The 19867-nt window shown below is 50.8% G+C and overlaps 1 protein-coding gene and 1 non-coding gene across 3 annotated transcripts; one reads left to right on the top strand and one right to left on the bottom strand.

Moving 5' to 3' along the window:
• The first annotated feature begins 230 nt into the window (after window positions 1–230).
• KEAP1 (kelch like ECH associated protein 1) lies at window positions 231–8060 on the top strand. Of its 2 annotated transcripts, none has more exons than XM_032626935.1 (6): window positions 231–352; window positions 2426–3111; window positions 4534–5219; window positions 6506–6711; window positions 6991–7167; window positions 7326–8060. In XM_032626935.1, the coding sequence occupies exons 2-6, from the start codon at window positions 2473–2475 to the stop codon at window positions 7490–7492; spliced, it is 1875 nt and encodes a 624-aa protein (XP_032482826.1). In that variant the 5' UTR covers window positions 231–352; window positions 2426–2472; the 3' UTR covers window positions 7493–8060. The 2 variants fall into 2 exon arrangements, with proteins under 2 accessions (XP_032482826.1, XP_032482825.1); XM_032626934.1 differs by lacking the exon at window positions 231–352 and adding an exon at window positions 642–743.
• An 8119-nt stretch (window positions 8061–16179) lies between these two features.
• LOC116752449 lies at window positions 16180–16286 on the bottom strand. Its single transcript, XR_004349515.1, has one exon. It is a non-coding gene; the product is annotated as a U6 spliceosomal RNA (small nuclear RNA).
• Between the last annotated feature and the right edge of the window lie 3581 nt (window positions 16287–19867).

Genomic DNA, 19867 nt, shown 5'->3' with positions numbered 1-19867 from the left:
CCATTCCTCGCTCATGGGCGCCGGGCACCTGCGGGAAGGGCGGGGAATCGCGACTCCTTCCCCGCTGCGCCCTCTCCCTGCCTCCTTCCCGGGCGTCCCGAGGCTGCCCCCCATTCGACGGCCGCAATCCCGCAGGCCCCGCCGCCCCAAAGCCGAGGCCCCCCACACGGCGGAAGCTCCCGCGGGACCCTGACAGTGAAGGTTAGGCTGGAGCCTCGCCCGAGCGGGCCACGGCCCCTCGGGCTTCCCGGAAGCTCGGTGCGCGGGTGGCACCACCGTACCCGGAGACACCGCCGCGCCCCTGGCATCCCCACCCCGCCTCGAGAGCAGCGGAGGCTACGCAGAGACGCAGGTGAGCGCGCCGGCGGCGGCAGCGGCGGGGTGGGGTGTCCACTGATCCCTGGTGCGGGGAAGCGCTGGGCCTCGAACCTGGGGCTCATTCTCCGCGGCTCCGACCACGCGGCTGGGTGCGCTGCGATCCTTGGCCCCGCCGCAATGACCGGCGCTGTGGTCGCCGCGCTGGGGCTGCGTAACAGGGCGACAGCTAGCGTGGGCGGGTGAGGGGGGAGCGGCCCTGCCGCGGGAGGCCTGGGGCCGCGGGGACTTTTATTCTGACACGGCCGGCGCCCGGCTCTGCTTAGTCATGGTGACCTGCGCGCGTTCCGCGCCTCCCCCCTGCGCACTGCGATGGAGGCGCCCGGGCCTGGGCGACGGAGGCGGAGCCCGAGCGCGGCCATGGCGGGGTGAGTGGGGCGGCCAGCGCCCGGGCTGAGGGCGCCACGGGCCGTGAGCGCCCTGCGGCCGTGCCCGGGGGCCAGAGAACCGGGAGATGCGGGACCGGTCTCGGGGTTCCCGCGGCTCCGCGGAGGGCCAGGAGGGCGCGGCTCGAGTCCTATCCTTTTGTTGGACGGCGCGACTCGCGGGGTGGCCCGGGAGCGACGCAAGCCGAGCGAGAGGCCCAGGGAGCGCCGCTCGGACGGAGGCCCGGGGACCCCGGGGCGTTGGGGGGCTTGGTTTGCGCCCTGGGGCTGGCAGTGGAGAGGCCGCGGCGGGGCCACTTCCTCCCTTCTCCAGGCCTTGGAGGCTCAGGCGGGACATGCGCAGTCCCCCACTTACCGCTTCTTGGGGGGAAGTGCCCGGTGCACAGGGGGCACCGTTGACCCATTGGCCAAAGACCGAGAGGCAGGCCTGGGTCTCGGCTGGGGAGAGGCGGCCAAGCGGCATCCAGGGCCCGGTGGAGGAGGGTGCTCTGGCAGGGACAGTGGAGTGGGCAGTCAGCCAGCCACAGCTTACTGACCTCTGCGGGGTGCCAGGCCCCAGGCAGGATGCAGGGGAGGCACATGAGAGGGTGGGCATAACCCTGACCTACACAGGTCTACCTGCTCTCTGAAGCCTGGGGCTTAGGGCCAGAGGAACAGGCCATCCTTCAACAAGCAAGCAAAGGAGCTCCTTTCCATTCTTGACAAGTGCTGTGATGGAAATAAAACAGGGAGGAGGTGACTCTGAGTTGAGCCCAGAAAAAGATAAGATGAAGAACCCAGGGAGCCTCTTGCAGACCCCCCCCCCCCCGCCCCCAACGCCACTCCCCACAGGACTTTTCAAAACATAATTCATGCCCTGGCCCTCCAGACTCCACAGGGTTCACCGAAAGCCTCCCTTCACTAGTCAGTCTCTCTCATTACACTCCTCCCTGATTCTCTAGATTGTCTCTCATCATTCTGCCTCTGAGCCTTTGCACTTGCTGTTCCCTCTGCCTGGAAAACTAACTCCCACCCCCAGCTTCTTAATACGTTCACCCTTCTGGTCTCAGCTCCAACAGAGGCCTGGACTACCTGATTTAAAAAAAACTGCCCCCATATGACACTGTCCCAATGCTGTTGTCATTTTCTTCATAACCCCAGTTTCTGCTCCAGTCTTGCTTATTTTACTTATGGCCCTTCCCTCCCCAGTGTCAGCACCAGCGGGGCACAGTGCATTTCTGTCTTGGTCACTGCTGTGTCCTTGGTGCCTAGAACAGTGCCTGGCACACAGTAGGTGCTCAATAAATGTTGGTGAGGTGAATGAAGGAATGAGTTGGACATGTCCTAGGAAGGGAGGGGCCACCAGAGAGCTGGAACAGAATGAGCAAAGGGAAGAGGTGGACAGGAGCTGACTGTGAAGGGCTTTGCAAGCCATTGAAGAATTTGGTTTTATTCTTCATGCCACAGGGAGTTGTAGGGGGATTCTGAGCAGGGGAGGGACACCATCTGACCTATGATTTAGGCTGGACCCTCGGGCTGGTGAGGCCATGGGGCAGTTAGGGAGTGCAAGTGCACACTGCTTCACCTGTACTTAGGAAGGAAAACTGGTCTAGGAGTTACTTTATCTTAGAAAAGAAGGCCTGGCCCCAGGCCCTCCCCCCAGCCCTGTGCTCTCCCTCCTCCAGGCCCCTGAGTGCCAGTGGTGGTGTTGTCCCTTGTCACCTGGAACCCCATGCAGCTGGAACCCGGGCCTAGTGGGGCTGGGGCCCACACCCAATTCCTACCCCTGAGGTCACAGCGCCCTGAGGGGGCAGGGGACACGGTGATGTACGCCTCCACCGAGTGCAAGGCCGAGGTGACGCCCTCCCAGCACGGCAACCGCACCTTTAGCTACACCCTGGAGGATCACACCAAGCAGGCCTTCGGCATCATGAACGAACTGCGGCTCAGCCAGCAGCTGTGTGATGTCACACTGCAGGTCAAGTACCAGGACGCACCAGCCGCCCAGTTCATGGCCCACAAGGTGGTGCTGGCCTCATCCAGCCCCGTCTTCAAGGCCATGTTCACCAATGGGCTGCGGGAGCAGGGCATGGAGGTGGTGTCCATTGAGGGCATCCACCCCAAGGTCATGGAGCGCCTCATTGAGTTCGCCTACACGGCCTCCATCTCCATGGGTGAGAAGTGTGTGCTCCATGTCATGAACGGTGCCGTCATGTACCAGATTGACAGCGTGGTCCGCGCCTGCAGCGACTTCCTGGTGCAGCAGCTGGATCCCAGCAACGCCATTGGCATCGCCAACTTCGCCGAGCAGATCGGCTGTACTGAGCTGCACCAGCGTGCCCGAGAGTACATCTACATGCACTTTGGGGAGGTGAGCGAGGGGAGGGGACGTGGAGCCAGGGCTTGGGAGCAGCATCAGAAGGACCAGGGAACAGACAGGTGGTCATCACTGTCTCCCCTTAAGATGTGAAGGGTCAAGGCAAGAAGCTGGAGAAACATGGGGTTCTGGTTTCCTAGTCTACATATCTGGGGCAACTCTGGGAAACAGCGAGGAAAGTGAGGCCTTCACGGGTTTCTGGGCCCCCTGGTCTCTCTGGGGTCAAAGGTGGGGATAGGGTGCAGTGAATATGTTGGCAGTTCCATCCTGGTGTGCTGAGCAGGGCCTGACCTTTCAGTCAGTCCACCATTATATATTGAACACCCATGGCATGCTGTTGACTGCAAGTATGACCCTTACACATGTTTTCTTTGGTCCACGGAGTGCTGTCCTAGCACTATGCTTTGTTTCGTTTTCATTTTTAAGTGGAGGAAGTTGTGAATAGAGAAAATAAGTGCTTGTTTAGCACTTGCTATGGGCCAGCCCCTGTTCTAAGTGATTTTCATCCTTTAAATCACTGAATCTTCCCAGCTCTCCTAGGAGGAGGTGTGCTTTAGAGTGCCTTCTTGGAAGTTTTCAAAGTCATCCTCCAGTGGCTGGGACCAGCTGGGGTGGACACTACCCTGATCCCCACTCCTCTTCTTCTCTACCACCTTGGGGGTTGTCCAGATGCTCCAAGAAGCTCTGGCATTAGTCCTAAGGCCTGTGGCTTCCAGGAAGGTGGTCCAAGAGCAAGGCTCTCCCACTGACCTGCACAGCATTGGTTTCAAGGGATTGCATGGGCTTGTGGGTACCAGAAAATTGGGAACCCGCTTATGTGGGGTGACTGAAATTATTTATATAGACCAGTGCCTGGCAAGAAATATTTACCCCAGGAGTAGCCCTGCTATGAGATAGCTACTAATTTAATCTCCTTTTTATAGAGGAAGAAAACCAAGACCTGGAATGTTTCAGATCTTTGCCCAAAGTCACACAGTTAGAAAGTAGTAGGCCGAAATTGCAACTCAGGCTGTTTTCTTCGAGCCTGAACTTTTTTTTCTTTCTAGAATATTCTATTGCTATTGCCTTTGTAGTCTGTCTGCTATTTTGAAAAGTAATTTCCTTAAAAGAAAAGGGTAACCTTATAGTTCAAATACAAAATCATACAAAACGGTACACGGTACATTGTGTCCTTGCCCATTTGCCTGAGTACTTGTGTATTACACGCTTGGCTCATGTAATGTAACTCATTTGATCCTCACAAACTGTGAGGTTCGTACTATTCAAATCCCCATTTCACACCTGAGGAAGCTGAGGTCGTCAGAGGCAGGTTGAGTGACTTGTCCAAGGTCATAGCACTGTTGAAGGGCGGGCTGGGGGGGTGGGGAGGTGGAGAGAGACATGTAAGTCAGCCCGTCACACAAATGCCCTCTGCAGGTGGCCAAGCAAGAGGAGTTCTTCAACCTGTCCCACTGCCAGCTGGTGACCCTCATCAGCCGGGATGATCTGAACGTGCGCTGCGAGTCTGAGGTCTTCCACGCCTGTATCAACTGGGTCAAGTACGACTGCGAGCAGCGGCGCTTCTACGTGCAGGCGCTGCTGCGGGCTGTGCGCTGCCACTCGCTCACACCCCACTTCCTGCAGATGCAGCTGCAGAAGTGCGAGATCCTGCAGTCGGACTCCCGCTGCAAGGACTACCTGGTGAAGATCTTCCAGGAGCTCACCCTGCACAAGCCCACCCAGGTGATGCCCTGCCGGGCGCCCAAGGTGGGCCGGCTCATCTACACGGCCGGCGGTTACTTCCGCCAGTCACTCAGCTACTTGGAGGCCTACAACCCCAGTGATGGCACCTGGCTCCGGTTGGCGGACCTGCAGGTGCCAAGGAGCGGGCTGGCGGGCTGTGTGGTAGGTGGGCTGCTGTATGCCGTGGGTGGCCGGAACAACTCCCCCGATGGCAACACCGACTCCAGCGCCCTGGACTGCTACAACCCCATGACCAACCAGTGGTCGCCCTGCGCCTCCATGAGCGTACCTCGAAACCGAATCGGGGTTGGGGTCATCGATGGGCACATCTATGCTGTCGGCGGCTCCCATGGCTGTATCCACCACAACAGTGTGGAGAGGTGAGTGGCGGCGTCTGGAGGGGTGGGCTCCAAGGGTTCCACTGCTGACAGGTCCCAAACCATTGGGATCTGGCGGTTCCCCCTGTTATTGAGTGCTTTTCTCTGTGCCTTGCCTTCAGGGAGTGGAAGCCTCAAGGTGAAGCTAAACTCCTGGGAGATTTATGGTCGTGACCTTGGATGCTGGGTCTGGGCCTGGGAACTGTTTACAGGGCCACCACAAATGCACACAGCAACTTTATGCAGCTTTGGAAAAAGTCCCATCAGTTTGAAATTGTTGTAATATGCTGATTTTGTTAAAACATGACACCTCACTGCCATCTGTCCACAAATTGTTGTAATAAACATATGTATGAGGCCTGCTACATGCTAGGTCCCCCCTTAGATGTGGTGCCCTTGTGCAGTACACAGTCTGCACAACTGTGCGTGGTGACCCTGTGTTTAGAGGCCAAGTATTTTGGGCTTTTGACTCTCCTATAGCCGCGTCCTCTGCCTTCTTGTTTTCCAGAGGTGTGAGCCAGAATACAGTTCTCACCTGGAACTTGTTAAAACAAACTCCCTGGCCCACGACAGGGGATGCTGGAGATCTGGCATTGGTGGGTTTGGAGTGAGGCTGGGGAGTAGGAATTTTAATCAAACACCCCAGAGGCTTCTAATGTACACGGTCTGTGAATAGGATGACGAGATGGTGCATCACCCTCGACAGGCCACTTTCGAGAAGAAAAGGGGCCCTATGAATTATTCTGGGAGCACAGGCCTGAACTGGAAGTGCCTGGGCCAACTGGGACATATGGTTACTCCGTCTTTGAGCATCATACTTTGAGAAGAACCATGCCAGGGGGTAGCCTAGTTGTTAGGACTGGGGTTCAGGTGTCCAAGAGAGCTGGATCAAACCCCAGGTCTGCCACTTCCTGGGTGACCCTGAGTATGCCATCTCACCTCTCTGTGCCTCTGTCTTGTCATCTGTGAGGTGGGGGACAATAGCGAGGACTCCTTTCCCCACCAGGCTGTGTGGGGCTTTGGTGAGATAACACACATAACACTCAGCACAGGCAGTGGTATGATGGAGCCATTGGGGTCCAACAGATGTGCGTGTGACCTTGAGCAGATGGTGGCTGTGAACCTCAGTTTCCTCATCTGGAAAATGGATCTCCTGATAACTTGTGTTTTGGGGAATCCTTGTGAGAATTAAAGAGTTCAAGTGCCTAAAGACGTAGCAGAATGTCAGTGGGGGTCAGTGTTCCAGGTCAGCTGTGGTTGCTGCTGTCACTGTTACTATGTCGTTGCAGGTATGAGCCAGAGCGGGATGAGTGGCACTTGGTGGCCCCAATGCTGACACGAAGGATCGGGGTGGGAGTGGCTGTCCTCAACCGTCTACTCTACGCGGTCGGGGGCTTTGACGGGACGAACCGCCTTAACTCAGCCGAGTGTTACTACCCAGAGAGAAACGAGTGGCGAACGATCACACCCATGAACACCATCCGGAGTGGGGCAGGTGCGCTGGGGCTGCGGGGAGGGGAGAGAAGAGGAACACCTTCCCGCCCCTGGGCGTGAAACTCGGCCAGGCCTCCTGTTTCAGCCTTAAACCCCATGGCACGCACAGGAGAGCTAGATTCTGATAGAGTCCTGGCTCTTCTCTCCCGGCTTTGTTTCTAAAGGGTCACTCGGGAGAGGGGAGAAGGGGGAGGGGAGGGTCCCCCCGCCCAAGAAGGTGGTGGCTGAGGCCCGCAAGGCCAGGCCCCGGGAGTCACCCTCTCTGTGTGGTACCACTTAGGAGTCTGCGTCCTGCACAACTGCATCTATGCTGCGGGGGGCTACGATGGTCAGGACCAGCTGAACAGTGTGGAACGCTACGACGTGGAGACAGAAACATGGACTTTCGTAGCCCCCATGAAGCATCGGCGAAGCGCTCTGGGAATTACTGTGCACCAGGGAAGAATCTATGTTCTCGGTGAGGCCCTGGGGGTGGGGGCCTGGGTGGAGAAGCCTACCTAACCCCATCTTTTAGGGGCAGGCTCCAATCCTGGCAGGAAGGCATCTTGTGGTTTCTTCTCCTCTTTTTCCCCCTGCCCTCGGAGGGAGCAACCATCCCTTCTGCTCTCCCTGCAGGAGGCTACGACGGTCACACATTCTTAGACAGCGTGGAGTGTTACGACCCAGACACGGACACCTGGAGTGAGGTGACCTGCATGACATCTGGCCGGAGTGGAGTTGGCGTCGCTGTCACCATGGAACCCTGCCGGAAGCAGATTGACCAGCAGAACTGTACCTGTTGAGCCACTTTTGTTTCTTGGGCAAAAAAATGTTCCAACCCAGAGTACTGTCGTCTTTGTACAAAAACAGGGACAAAAGAAAAGGCTACAGAGCAAATGCTTGTCCTCCAGGATGGGAGGCTGGGATGCCTCAGTGTTAAAATGACAACTCGAAAGAAAAGGCCAGAATGGGAACCCGTGAGCCCATCAGAGTAGTCCCAGGAATGTCCAAGAGAGCCTGCCCGGGAGGTGGGTGTGGGAAGGGCAGGCCCCCGGGGAGAGGCCCCTACACCTGCTACCCCGAGACCAGACCTGGGTCCCACACCAGCAGCCACCACCTCCCTTTGGGATGAAAGCAGGTGCCGAGGACAGGCTGGTTTTTGTTCCCTGCATCTTCGTGATTGGTTCTTGGAGGCCTGGGAACGAGCCAACTGAGGCCTCAGGGGCTGAGGCCCCTCCAGAGGTGTGGACCCCAGGGATGGGCCTGTACATAGAAACCATTGGGTATCACTGCCCTGGACAGTCATTTTGTTGATAAGTAACCCTGTAACTTTCCATTGAAAATAAAGAACAAACTAACTAGTGTCTTCCACCCGGGCTCTCAGCTGGAGGTCTTGAACCAGTGGGACGGAAAGGACTCTTCTCCTGAAATGCACTCAAGTCTTCGATTTAGGGCTTGGATTTGAAACCAGTTTGTTATGTCGGCCCATTGAATTTTGATATGTAGGTTATCTTTCTCCCCATGGGCAAACCACACAGGGCTCACTTTGTCACTTTTAGCTGCTTTGCAGACAGTGACCCAACTCCTTGACTCATCTAGGGCTCCCTGAGGTTAACTGCACACGCGAACAGTTTATATTTTAAGGAGGACTATCCCCAGCACACCTTCCAAATTCCGTGAAAGTCCATCCGTCATCTTTATACACTTCAATAATGTAGACCGAGTGTCTGGGACAAAGGGGTTCTTGAGAATTTTCTTAGGCAAAGGCTTCAACAGCCTGGTTCCTTCTGAACTATATGTGTGAACGGAGTATGTGGCCTGGATCTTTCTTCTGCGAGTCAACTCTGTTCGTGCTGGGGGAGTGGAGAAAAGAAGAATGAAGTATGGTCTCAACTATTGGGGATTTCACAGGTTCTTCCAAACAGCTTAGAGGAAGCATTTGATTCCTTCCCTGCCAGGAGCAACAAGAGAAGCCACCACAATGAGAAGCCCGTGCACCGCAATGAAGAGTAGCCCCCGCTCGTGGCAGCTAGAGAGAGCCCGCACGCAGCAATGAAGACCTAACACAGCCAGAAAAAATAAATTTATTAAAAAATACTATACTAATATCAAGAAAAAATAATAATATATTTAAAAAGGTATCCAGTTGGGGAGAAAACAATTTTTATATTAGGTCTCTCTGTTCATGAACTTGGTATATCCGTCTATTTAGTGAAGACTTTGCTGTCCTTCAGGAAAGCTTTATAATTTCTCCATAAAGGGCTTGCAGTAGGTTTTATGGGAGTTTTATAGGCCTTGCTCTTGTCAATGAGATCTTTACTCACTGATCCTTTTAAATTGATATTTCTGTTATGGGGAAGTTGTTGATATAGATGTATTGGTCTTCTGCCAGCTTCTTTCTAGTATCTTTTTTTTTTTAGCAGATAGTCATCTACAGATAATGATAGTGTAATGTCATCTTCCCAATAGTTCTACAACTCATTTCTTTTCCTTGTCTTACAGCATTAGCTAAGACATCCTATACAATTTTCATTAGTAATGGTAATAGTGGGCATAGTTGTCTTACTTCTAACTATAACGTGACTGCTTCTAATGTTCCACCATTAATTCTGATACTTGCCCAAACATTTTCTGTAATCTGTTCCTTAAGTTTTGCTGGAAACTTTATCAAGTTCAGGAAGCTCCCTCCTATACCTAGTTTGCTACATCTTTTTTAAAATCATAAATGGATGTTGAATTTTCTAGATGTCTCTCATTCACGAGGTGGGTGCCAAGAAACTGCATTTCTAACAAGTTCCCAGTTGATGGCTGAAGCTGCTCGTCCAGGGACCACATTTTGAGACATTGGCGTAGAACAAGAATAATGGGTTAAAGGCAAATTCTGAGAAACAACATTTAAGGAGTAGAGGGATGTAAGAGAAGGCCCGATAGACGCGCAACAGCAGCAGAAAATTACGAGAAAAACTAAGAAATGTACAGTGTCACAGAAGCCAAGTGAAAAATTTGAGCACAAAAAGTTTAAAAGAATCACACTATTAAATACAAAGCGGTTCAGAAAGAGACCTTCAAATGCTCACTGGATTTGGCGATTGGAAGGTAAGCTTACTAAGAACCATTTTGGTAGAATTGTGAGGGTAAAGCAATAGATTCTGCAGGTGTTTATCGAATGCCTCCTTAGAACAGGCACTGTGCCGAGGAGATAACACTGAATCAGTGAAGGCTGCTGAAAGAAGGAATATCTCTTTTGAGACATTTGGGTGAGAAGAGGCAAAGTACGCATGACAGCTAGAGAGGAACGAAGGGTTCAGGGAGGGTTTGGGGTTTTGTTTTTAAGATTCAGAAGACAGAGCGTGTGTATAAGCTAAGGGGAAGTTCCAGTATAGAAAGAGAAAACAAAGATGAAGGCGAAAGGATGAACTTATAGTGATGATGAGCAAGTAACTTCCCACTCTTAATCAACTGGACAATGTCTAAGATAACTTTCAGCTCTGTGAAGGCCACTGTAGTTCTGGGAGCTAGAGTATCTTGCTTTGTGCTATACAACATACCTTCAATTCAAGGACTATCTTCTCCCTTGGGAGTGAATTCTGGTGCGTTTGTTTGTTTTTTAATTGGGCGAAGGAAGTATTTATTACTTGCAACAAGTAAGGAGAACACTAGGGATCCTGGTTTTAAAATAGAAATGTTAGTGAGAATATACAGTATTGCAGAAGATAGAATTTAAGAAAATTTAAAAGAAAAAAGGAGAGAAAACAGACTAGGTTTGAGACCCATATCTGTCACTTACTAGGTGCAAATCCTCTCTGGGCCTCATTTTCCTGCTCTGTAAAGTGGGGAATAGTAACAGTATTTAGCACCTAGCACACAGTAAGAATGCAATAAATGTAGTATTATTGACTAGGAACGAGATAAGTACTAGAAACCTGAAATGCTAACATTAATCTGAATTATTAAGGTTTTCAAAGTCAGAATGATAATGATAACATTTTATTACCTCAGAGCACTATACCTGCATTACTTAAAATTCCTCACTGGCTCTCATTACCTGTGAAAAAATCAGTGCTTCCACCAACCCACCTGTCTCATTTTATGATGGTTTTGTAGCTCCCCAAGACCCTCAGGGTTGATACAGGAAGTGTGGCCTAAAAGGAGTGCAGCACCCTCTTGTGGGCCTTTGGGTAAAAAACAACTATTTCCAGAGAAGAAAAGGAGCAAGATTGGAGAAGCCCTAGAGTGTAGAATGCCCTGATTTTGGCTTGTTCCTCTTTTTTTTTTTTTTTGTGCGGTACGCGGGCCTCTCACTGTTGTGGCCTCTCCCGTTGCGGAGCACAGGCTCCGGACGCGCAGGCTCAGCGGCCATGGCTCACGGGCCCAGCCGCTCCGCGGCACGTGGGATCTTCCTGGACCGGGGCACGAACCCGCGCCCCCTGCATCGGCAGGCGGACTCTCAACCACTGCGCCACCAGGGAAACCCAGTTCCTATTTTTAAAAAAATCAGCATTCTTCAGAACTTCTGGGAAAATTATATTTTTATAAATAAACAAGGACTCTCCCTCCTGTGAGCGCCAGCACCAAATCCACACCTCAGGGTTGTAACTTTGATTTTATTACACCAAATTGTAAGCCGGACACCCAGGAACACTTTTCAGACTACACATCCCAGGATCCCCTGGGATATATTCAGTTGATTTAGACAACATTTGTGGGAAATTCGAAACTGCAGCCCGATGCTGACGTCAGCTACCTCTTTGCCTTCACTTGCCCTCACAGGAAAGATTAATAGCATTGGCCAAGGAGTTGGTGTTTCTTTCTTAAGTCTCAGCTATCGCAGGTGGGTTCTCTTTCGTTTCTAGCCCGTGTCTTTCCCTTACTGATCATATATCACCGTCTCTGACCATCTCCCAGTTCCTCTGAGGATTCACCAAGTGAAGAGATGAGGCGGGAACAACAAGTATTTCAGTGCCTACCATATATCCAGACCCTGTGTAGATACAACTGGGAGCAGAAGACATGGTTTCTGCCCTCCTGTAGCCCATGGTCAAGGGCGGTGAGGAGTGGACAGTTATTTGTATTTTATTAATGTACAACCAGAAACCCTGAGAAGTGCTCTAGGAAAAAGTAGCTTGCAGAAGTCATAAACAATGTATTTTTTGCCTTGTATTCATAATTATTCTTCGATTCTTCGTCTTGTTCACCATTTTATTTACTGGCACACAGTAGGGGCTTCACCCATACTTGAACGTTGAGTAGATGAATTCTTGGTCACAATGGATGTATGATAAACATTTGTGAGATTAAATGGAATTGGTGAGGTCACGCAGCTCCTTCTCCAATGGTGTGGATTTCGCCAGCTCTGTGCAAGAGTAGAGCTACTTAGCCTGTTACGGTTTTAGTTCAACCCAAGAAGCCCTTTGGACCTTTCTTTACCTGTTATCATCAGATACCTTGGAACGTCATGGAACAGATTAATCCCTCTTTCAGGTAACAGCCTGCATATATCCAGTTGCTGAATAAGTACCTACTGATGATGTCAGGAGCTGTGAGCAGCACTTGATAAATATTTTAAGGCAGCTTTAGATCCTTCCTCCAGCTCCCGTTTTAGGAGAAACAGCCCCAGTTCCTTAAACAATTTCTCATGTGACATGGTGAGTTCCTTTATCAGCTAGTTTCACTCCCCCGCCCCCAAACATTTTGAGGGTGATTTGAGTCTTGCCTTCTCCCTCTCCCCAGCTGGGGATAGGAGAGCGCAGGAGGGGGCTTTGGGACTTCTCATGTACGGGGACCACCGAAGCCCTTGCCGGGGGTCCTTCTCGAATTGCAAGGGAGGAAGAGATTACCCTCAGAGAGAAGGGGGATGATGGGTCCTTTCAGGGTGTGGGGATGGCAATGACGACAAGCCCTCAGGAAGGGAGGGGACAATGCCAGACCCCTTCTCAGGAAGGAGGAGCAATACGCGGACCCTTGAGGAAGGCGGGGAGTATGACCCTGGGGGTCCCCTTCGGAAAGGATGACATAGGAGGGGACCCCTCAAGAAGAGGGGGTGACGCCAGGGTCGGTCTCCCTCAGGAAGGATAATGCTGGGGCCCCATCAGCAAGGGGCCTGACACCAGGATTCCCTAAAGAAGTGGGAACGACTCTGGCGTCGCTCTCAGAAAGAAGAGACGCTACTAGGGTTCACTTCAGGAGGGCGAGAGGATGCTGGAGTCCCCCTCAGTACGGCAGGAATGACGCTAGGGTACTCTCAGGAAAGGGGGATGACGCCAGGGTCTCCCTAAGAAAATGGGAACGGCGCTGGGGTCTCTCTCAGGAAAGGAGTGACGCCAGGTCCCCTCACCCGCCTCAGGGTTCGTCGCACCTGCCTCGGTCCAAGCTCCTCGGCTCCCTCGGTCATCTGGTTCGAAAAAACGAAGCGGCCGCACCTCTCATTGGCTGCTTTATTGGCTAATGACAGCTACGACAGCCAATCGTAGCTCGCGGAAGAAAATCTCCCGCGCGACTTTGGCACGCCTTCTTCCCAGTCTACGCGCCGCGCGCCTTCATGCCTGCTGTAGTTCTTCAGATCCACTCTAGGGGGCGCACGGGGGTTCGAACACCTAGTCCTACCTCCTTCCTCGCCTGTGACCCATTTTACAGGACAGTACCTACTTGGCAGGGCTGTTACGAGAGCTAAGTGCAATAATTTATGTAAAACAGTGCCTGGCACATGGTAATCGCCTGGCAAACCTGAGCTGTTATTATTTGCATTTTACAGCGAGGGAAACTGAAGCACAGCATGAGTAAGTAATCTGCTCAAACTAACTCAGTCATTAACTGGCAGAGTCGCGACCAGAATCCAGAGTCTGTGTGCTTATCTACTATGCTTCTGTGGCTCCCAGATAACAAATACTGGCTATGTCTTTCCTCTGATTACGAAACAACTTCCCCTTGATTATGAAAGTAATACATGTTCATTGCAAAAATTCAGAAAACATCCAAGACTACAGAACAGAAAACACCAGTGTCTTTTAATCCATTCACTGGAGACTGTAAATATTTTGATGAACAAGCTGCTTTTTCTATGCAGATATGTAGGATGGTATAAAGCAGAACATTTAAAAATTTTTTATTTTTATTTATTTATTTATTTTTGGCTGCATTTGGGTCTTCATTGCTGCGCAGGGGCTTTCTCTAGTTTCTGTGAGCAGGGTCTTGTTGCGGAGCATGGGCTCTAGGCGCGTGGGCTTCAGTAGTTGTGGCTCGTGGGCTCTAGAGCGCAGGCTCAGTATTTGTGGCACACAGACTTAGTTGCTCTGCGGCATGTGGGATCTTCCCCGACCAGGGCTTGAACCCGTGTCCCTTGCATTGGCAGATGGATTCTTAACCACTGCGCCACCAGGGAAGCCCATGCAGAACGTTTTGAAGCCCATTCTTCTCATTGTGAACATCTTGTCATTTCAATAAATACAGACCCACCTCATTGTTTTTATTTTTATTTATATTTATTATATTTTATTTTTTTAATTATTATTTATTTTATCTATTTATTTTGGGCTGTGTTGGGTCTTTGTTGCTGCACACGGGCTTTCTCTAGTTGCAGCGAGTGGGGGCTACTCTTCGTTGCGGTACGCAGGCTTCTCATTGCGGTGGCTTCTCTTCTTGTGGAGCATGGGCTCTAGGCGTGCAGGCTTCAGTAGTTGTGGCACAAGGGCTCAGTAGTTGTGGCTCACGGGCTCTAGAGCGCAGGCTCAGTAGTTGTGGCGCATGGGCTTAGTTGCTCTGCGGCATGTGGGATCTTCCCGGGCCAGGAATCGAACCTGTGTCCCCTGCATTGGTAGGCAGATTCTTAACCACCGCGCCACCAGGGAAGTCCCACCTCATTGTTTTTAATAAGTGCATATTACTCCACCATACAGGAAGCATAATTTCATGACTACCTAGTGTTGGACATCTGGGTTCTTCACAATTCTTCACTATTCTGACCAGCACTAGAATGGGCATTTGGTACCTGCAACTTTAGGTTTTCATCCAACTGGTTCTTCTTTTTTTTCAAACTTTTTTATTGGAGTAAAATTGCTTTACAATGTTGTGTTAGTTTCTGCTGTACAATGAAGCGAATCAGCTGTATATATATCTATAACCCCTCCCTCTTGGACCTCCCTCCCCACCCCCACCCCCATCCCATCCATCTAGGTCATCACAGAGCACTAAGCTGAGCTCCCTGTGCTATACAGCAGGTTCCTACTAGCTATTTTACTCCTGGTAGTGTATTTATGTCAAACCTAATCTCCCAATTCGTCCCACCCTTCCCTTCCCCCAATGTGTCCACATGTCAGTTCTCTACGTCTACGTCGCTATTCCTGCCCTACAAATAGGTTCGTCTGTACCATTTTTTCTAGATGCCACATATATGCGTTAAAATACGAAATTTTTCTCTTTCTGGCTTACTTCACTCAGTATGACAGACTCTAAGTCCATCCACATCTCTACAAATGACCCAATTTCATTCCTTTTTATGGCTGAGTAATATTCCATTGTATATACATACCACATCTTTATCTATTCATCTATCATTGGACGTTTAAAAAAATTATTTACTTATTAATTTATTGATTTTTGGCTGTGTTGGGTCTTCGTTGTGGTGCACGGGCTTCTCATTGCAGTGGCTTCTCAGCACGGGCTCTAGGCATGTGGGCTTCAGTAGTTGTGGCGCACAAGCTCAGTAGTTGTGGCACACAGGCTTAGTTGCTCCACGGCACGTGGGATCTTACTGGACTAGGGCTCAAACCCGTGTACCCTGCATAGGCAGGTGGATTCTTAACCCCTGGGCCACCAGGGAAGTCCCTGGACATTTTAAAAATAAATTTATTTATTTGTTTTTATTTTTGGCTGTGTTGGGTCTTCGTTGCTGTGCGCGGGCTTTCTCTAGTTGCTCTGGGCGGGGGCTACTATTCGTTGCGGTGCGCGATCTTCTCATTGTCGTGGCTTCTCTTGTGGCAGAGCACGGGTTCTAGGCCTGCGGGCTTCAGTAGGTGTGGTGCACGGGCTTTAGAGCTCAGGCTCAGTAGTTGTGGTGCATGGGCTTCATTGCTCTACGTCATGTGGGATCTTCCTGGGCCAGGGCTCGAACCCGTGTCCCCTGCATTGGCAGGAGGATTCTTAACCACTGCGCCACCAGGGAAGCCCCACTGGACATTTAGGTTGTTTCCATGTCCTGGCTATTGTAAATCGTGCTGCAATGAACACTGTGGTACATGTGTCCTTTTGAATTATGGTTTTCTCAGGGTATATGCCCAGTAGTGGGATTGCTTGGTCATATGGTAGTTCCATTTTTAGTTTTTTAAGGAACCTCCATACTGTTCTCCATAGTGGCTGTATCAATTTACATTCTCACCAACAGTGCAAAAGGGTTCCCTTTTCTCCACACCCTTTCCAGCATATGTTGTTCGTAGATTTTTTGATAATGGCCATTCTGACTGGTGTGAGGTGATACCTCACTGTAGTTTTGATTTGCAAAAATATGGAACGCTTCACGAATTTGTGTGTCATCCTTGTGCAGGGGCCATGCTAATCTTCTCTGTATGGTTCCAATTTTAGTATATGTGCTGCAGAAGTGAGCACCAACTGGTTCTTTAGGATAAATATTTTTAAGAGTGCAACGTCTGCGTCAACATGCATGCACAGTTATGTTTTAGATAAATATTGTCAGACGACTCCTGGAGAGCTGTATGTGCTAATTTCTACCAGCACTAACAAACTATGAAAGTGCTTTGCCCACCCCTGGATGGTCCATCTTTTCATTATTTGCCAATAGGTGAAAAAAGAAAACTCTTCTTTTCATTTTACTTCCATATATTTTGATGCTGAGAAAGAGGGAGAAATATTACCCACATCTCAGAATTTTGTGCATGTGCACTAAAATAGCGATAATAATATAAAAGTACCAGGCAGCTATCATTGTCAAACAGGCATTGGGTGAAGTGAGATCCCTGCCTTATTTCCCTGAATTTTCTCAACACTGTGAGATCACTTCTCAGCCTCAGTTTCCTCATCTGCAAAATGATAGTACATATCTCAAGAACAGCTGGAAAGTTGATAAAATAATCCGAGTAAAGAGTTTAGCATAGGGCAGAGCCCTCTAAAGCCTGAGCGAGGTGGAGCCATTTGCCCCAGACCCCTGTAGCTTGCAAGTGGCTGAGGTCAACTTCAAAGAATGAACTGACTCCACCCCTTCCCAGGGCCCCCTGTCCTGTTCAGATTACAGGGCTTCTCTGCCCTTGGCCACCTTTCCCTGAGGAAAGATGAACTCCCCAACAGGAGAATTTTAAAGAGCCAGCTGACGGTCACATGCCACCTCTATCCTTTGACCCACATTCTCAGACTGTCACCAAGTCCCAACTCAGGAGGCATGTGGGACATCACTCCTACCCTTTTACACTTGGGAAAACTGAGGCCCAGAGCGAGAAGGCTCACCCAGAGCCGCCCACCTAACCCCTGCAGGCTGGGATTGATACTGTCGCCTCCTGACCCCCAGCCCAACACCCTTTCCCCGACTCTGCTTCCCTTTGAGACACCCTCGGGAAAACAACTGTGTCTCCTCGTTGCTTCTTGCGCAAAATTCAGATTCCCTGGAAACTTCTACCTAGTTTTTCAGCTTTGCTCCGCCCCCCTGGGTTCAGGCTGGCCCCTGCTCCTCTGGCCCAGGATATCTACTATGAATCTTTAAGCCAAAGTTAACTCTCTCGCTTAAGTGCCAATACTGCACAGTCAGATATAGCAGCCATTGGCTAAACGTGGCTACTTAATGTAAAGGAAAATTAAAACTCTAGTTCAATTGCACTAGCCACATTTCAGGTGCTTAATAGCCATGTACGGCTAGTGGCTACCTTATTGGATAGCGCAGACATAGAACATTCTCATCATCATAGAAAGTTTCACTGGACATCCTCCTGTAGTCTGGAACTTTTGTTAACCCCATTTTATAAATGAAACAATTGCAGGTCAGAGAGATCATGCCCAAGGTCACACAGCTAGAACTGGGATCCAAACCAGTCCTTGGCCACTAGAGACAAACAGCAGAGTAGGTGGGTCGGCCTATCCTCAGATCCAGGGAAGCTGCCATCTTTTTTTTTTTTTTTTCTCAGTATTTTTTATTTGGCTCCGTCGGGTCTTAGTTGTGGTGTGCAGGTTCTTTGTTGCGGCACGCGGGCTCTCTAGTTGTGGCTCTCGGGCCCTAAAGCACGCGGGCTTAGTTGCCTCGCGGCATGTGGGATCTTAATTCCCTGACCAGGGATCGAACCCGCATCCCCTGCATTGGAAGGCAGATTCTTAACCACTGGACCACCAGGGAAGTCCCATCATTTTGTTTCAGAAGACACATGCTGTGAATATATACTGGTCCCACTTTGCTTAACCACTTAAGGACTGTGTGTGTACGTGTGTATCTCTGTTTATTACACACCAGAGGCAGCCCGTATTCTAGTCTGAAAACCTGCATCACAAACACTTCCTCCATCTTTATCTTTATTCACAAGGGAAGTTTTGCTCATTAGCATAATAAATGGCAGAAACGTTTTATTGGTGAAATCGGGGCTTGTTAATTAGGCTGATAAAGGTTGGAAAAATGGGCTCCCAGGGGTGGAGTTAACAGTATTCAAATATGTGGATTGGTTAAAATACCTGAGACTCCCTAGCTCCCCGATCCTGTATGAACTCGTCGGAAAAACAGAGCTAAAATCCGAAGCTGGTCCTGTGTGAACTTGGAGGATTCAGCTTGCCTGAGATACATCGTAAGGTTCATGGGCTTTAGGATAGTCAAGTTTGTTTGTTTGTTTTGGTTTTGGTTTAATGCAGCGTGAGGGCTGCAACACTATCATGGCCAGAATTCATGGAACTTACAGATGTAAATTCTCTTGTGCTAATAAATCAAGTTTAATGTCTGCAGGGCAGAATTTGATCCAAGTGCTTTTATCATGACCTGGCAACCAGATGTTGGAGGCGGGGGTCAGTCAGGTTTCCAGGAATGACTTCGTGGTACCAGGAGAACCCGAGTTGCGTCAGATATGCTCCACGTGAGAGAAACAAGGCTTACCTGGGTCTGCTGGCCTCCAAAAACTGCGTGGTCTGAACCTCCACTTTACAACCTGCAGCCCCTGTGCCTGGACCTGGTCCAGGCCAGGGGGCTGCCTCCCACCAAACTATCTGTACCCCCTTCAAGTTCTATCTGCTTGGGAAGGGGCAGGGACGGAGCCCGCTCATTTTCCCCACCCCTCCCCAGACAGATAGCGAGAGAGACACACACCTTGAGAAACAGGATGGGAAACGAAGCCACATCAGCCAGGAAGATCGGTGAAAGCCTCGGTTTAATTGGAGACAAGATCGAAGGATTGAGTATCCATCAGCAGACCGACTGATCCGACTGACTGATCATCGAGCAGCTCAAGGGGGTCCTGACTCCTCCTCCCCCGCCCCCCGGGGTCCCTGTCCCCAGTTGCCAATCACTCCTGGCCCTGGGGCCGGGGGAGGGGCAGGCTCTGCGCAGTCCTCCCTCACCCCCTCTGATGACATGACTCGCCGTTCAACAACAGCGCTGAGTCCACACTTCCGGGGGTCTATGGTACAGTTTGTATAATACAGCAGGAATGGAGACTCCCATCGGGAGACCCCCAAACCCTCCTTCCCCTGAGTCAGCGGGGGAAGGGCAAGTTTATTTTCCCTTTTTGCCTCTGTAGAATAATTTACAAACCAACCTTACAGTATGTACAAAAAAAAGAAAGAAAGAAAGAAAGAGAAGAAAAGAAACAAAGAAAGAAGGAAAACCAAAGAAAAAAAAAAACAAAAGGCCCACTCCGGTGGCCGGCTGGGACTGAAACTACTTTCGCTACAAAAATGAACCCTGTACAGCATCATGGGGGTGGGAGCGGGTGGTACTCCCCACAGGGAAGGACAGACAGATGGAAGGCTGGGGGGAGCTGGGGGCTACAGTACCGTGTGCTCCGAACTGGAGGGGAGAGAGATGAGAGAGAGAGGCCGGTCCTGCCCAGCTGCAGAGCCAGGCTGAGGGGCAGAGCGGAAGGGGAAGAGGGGGTCTTTCTTTCCAAACAGCCCCCCATGGCTTGGAGAAAAATGGCCTTGCATCTGTCTGTCGTATTGCTTGGGGGAAGAGCTAGGGGTAGAGGGGGAGGCTTGGCAAGGTGCGGGCA

The sequence above is a fragment of the Phocoena sinus genome, chromosome 3 (genome assembly GCF_008692025.1).
Source record: "Phocoena sinus isolate mPhoSin1 chromosome 3, mPhoSin1.pri, whole genome shotgun sequence".
NCBI classification, from domain to species: Eukaryota; Metazoa; Chordata; class Mammalia; order Artiodactyla; family Phocoenidae; genus Phocoena; species Phocoena sinus.
Note: the sequence above shows the minus strand (reverse complement) of the source record. Positions and strands in the feature narration are given on the sequence as shown.

Bases quoted from the DNA above. Each gene is read 5' to 3' on its own strand.
- KEAP1 (XM_032626935.1), top strand. From the start codon at position 2,473: ATGCAGCTGGAACCCGGGCCTAGTGGGGCTGGGGCCCACACCCAATTC. The intron at 5,220-6,505 runs GTGAGTGGCGGC...ATGTCGTTGCAG, and splicing joins CACCACAACAGTGTGGAGAG to GTATGAGCCAGAGCGGGATG. The intron at 7,168-7,325 runs GTGAGGCCCTGG...CTCTCCCTGCAG, and splicing joins GGGAAGAATCTATGTTCTCG to GAGGCTACGACGGTCACACA.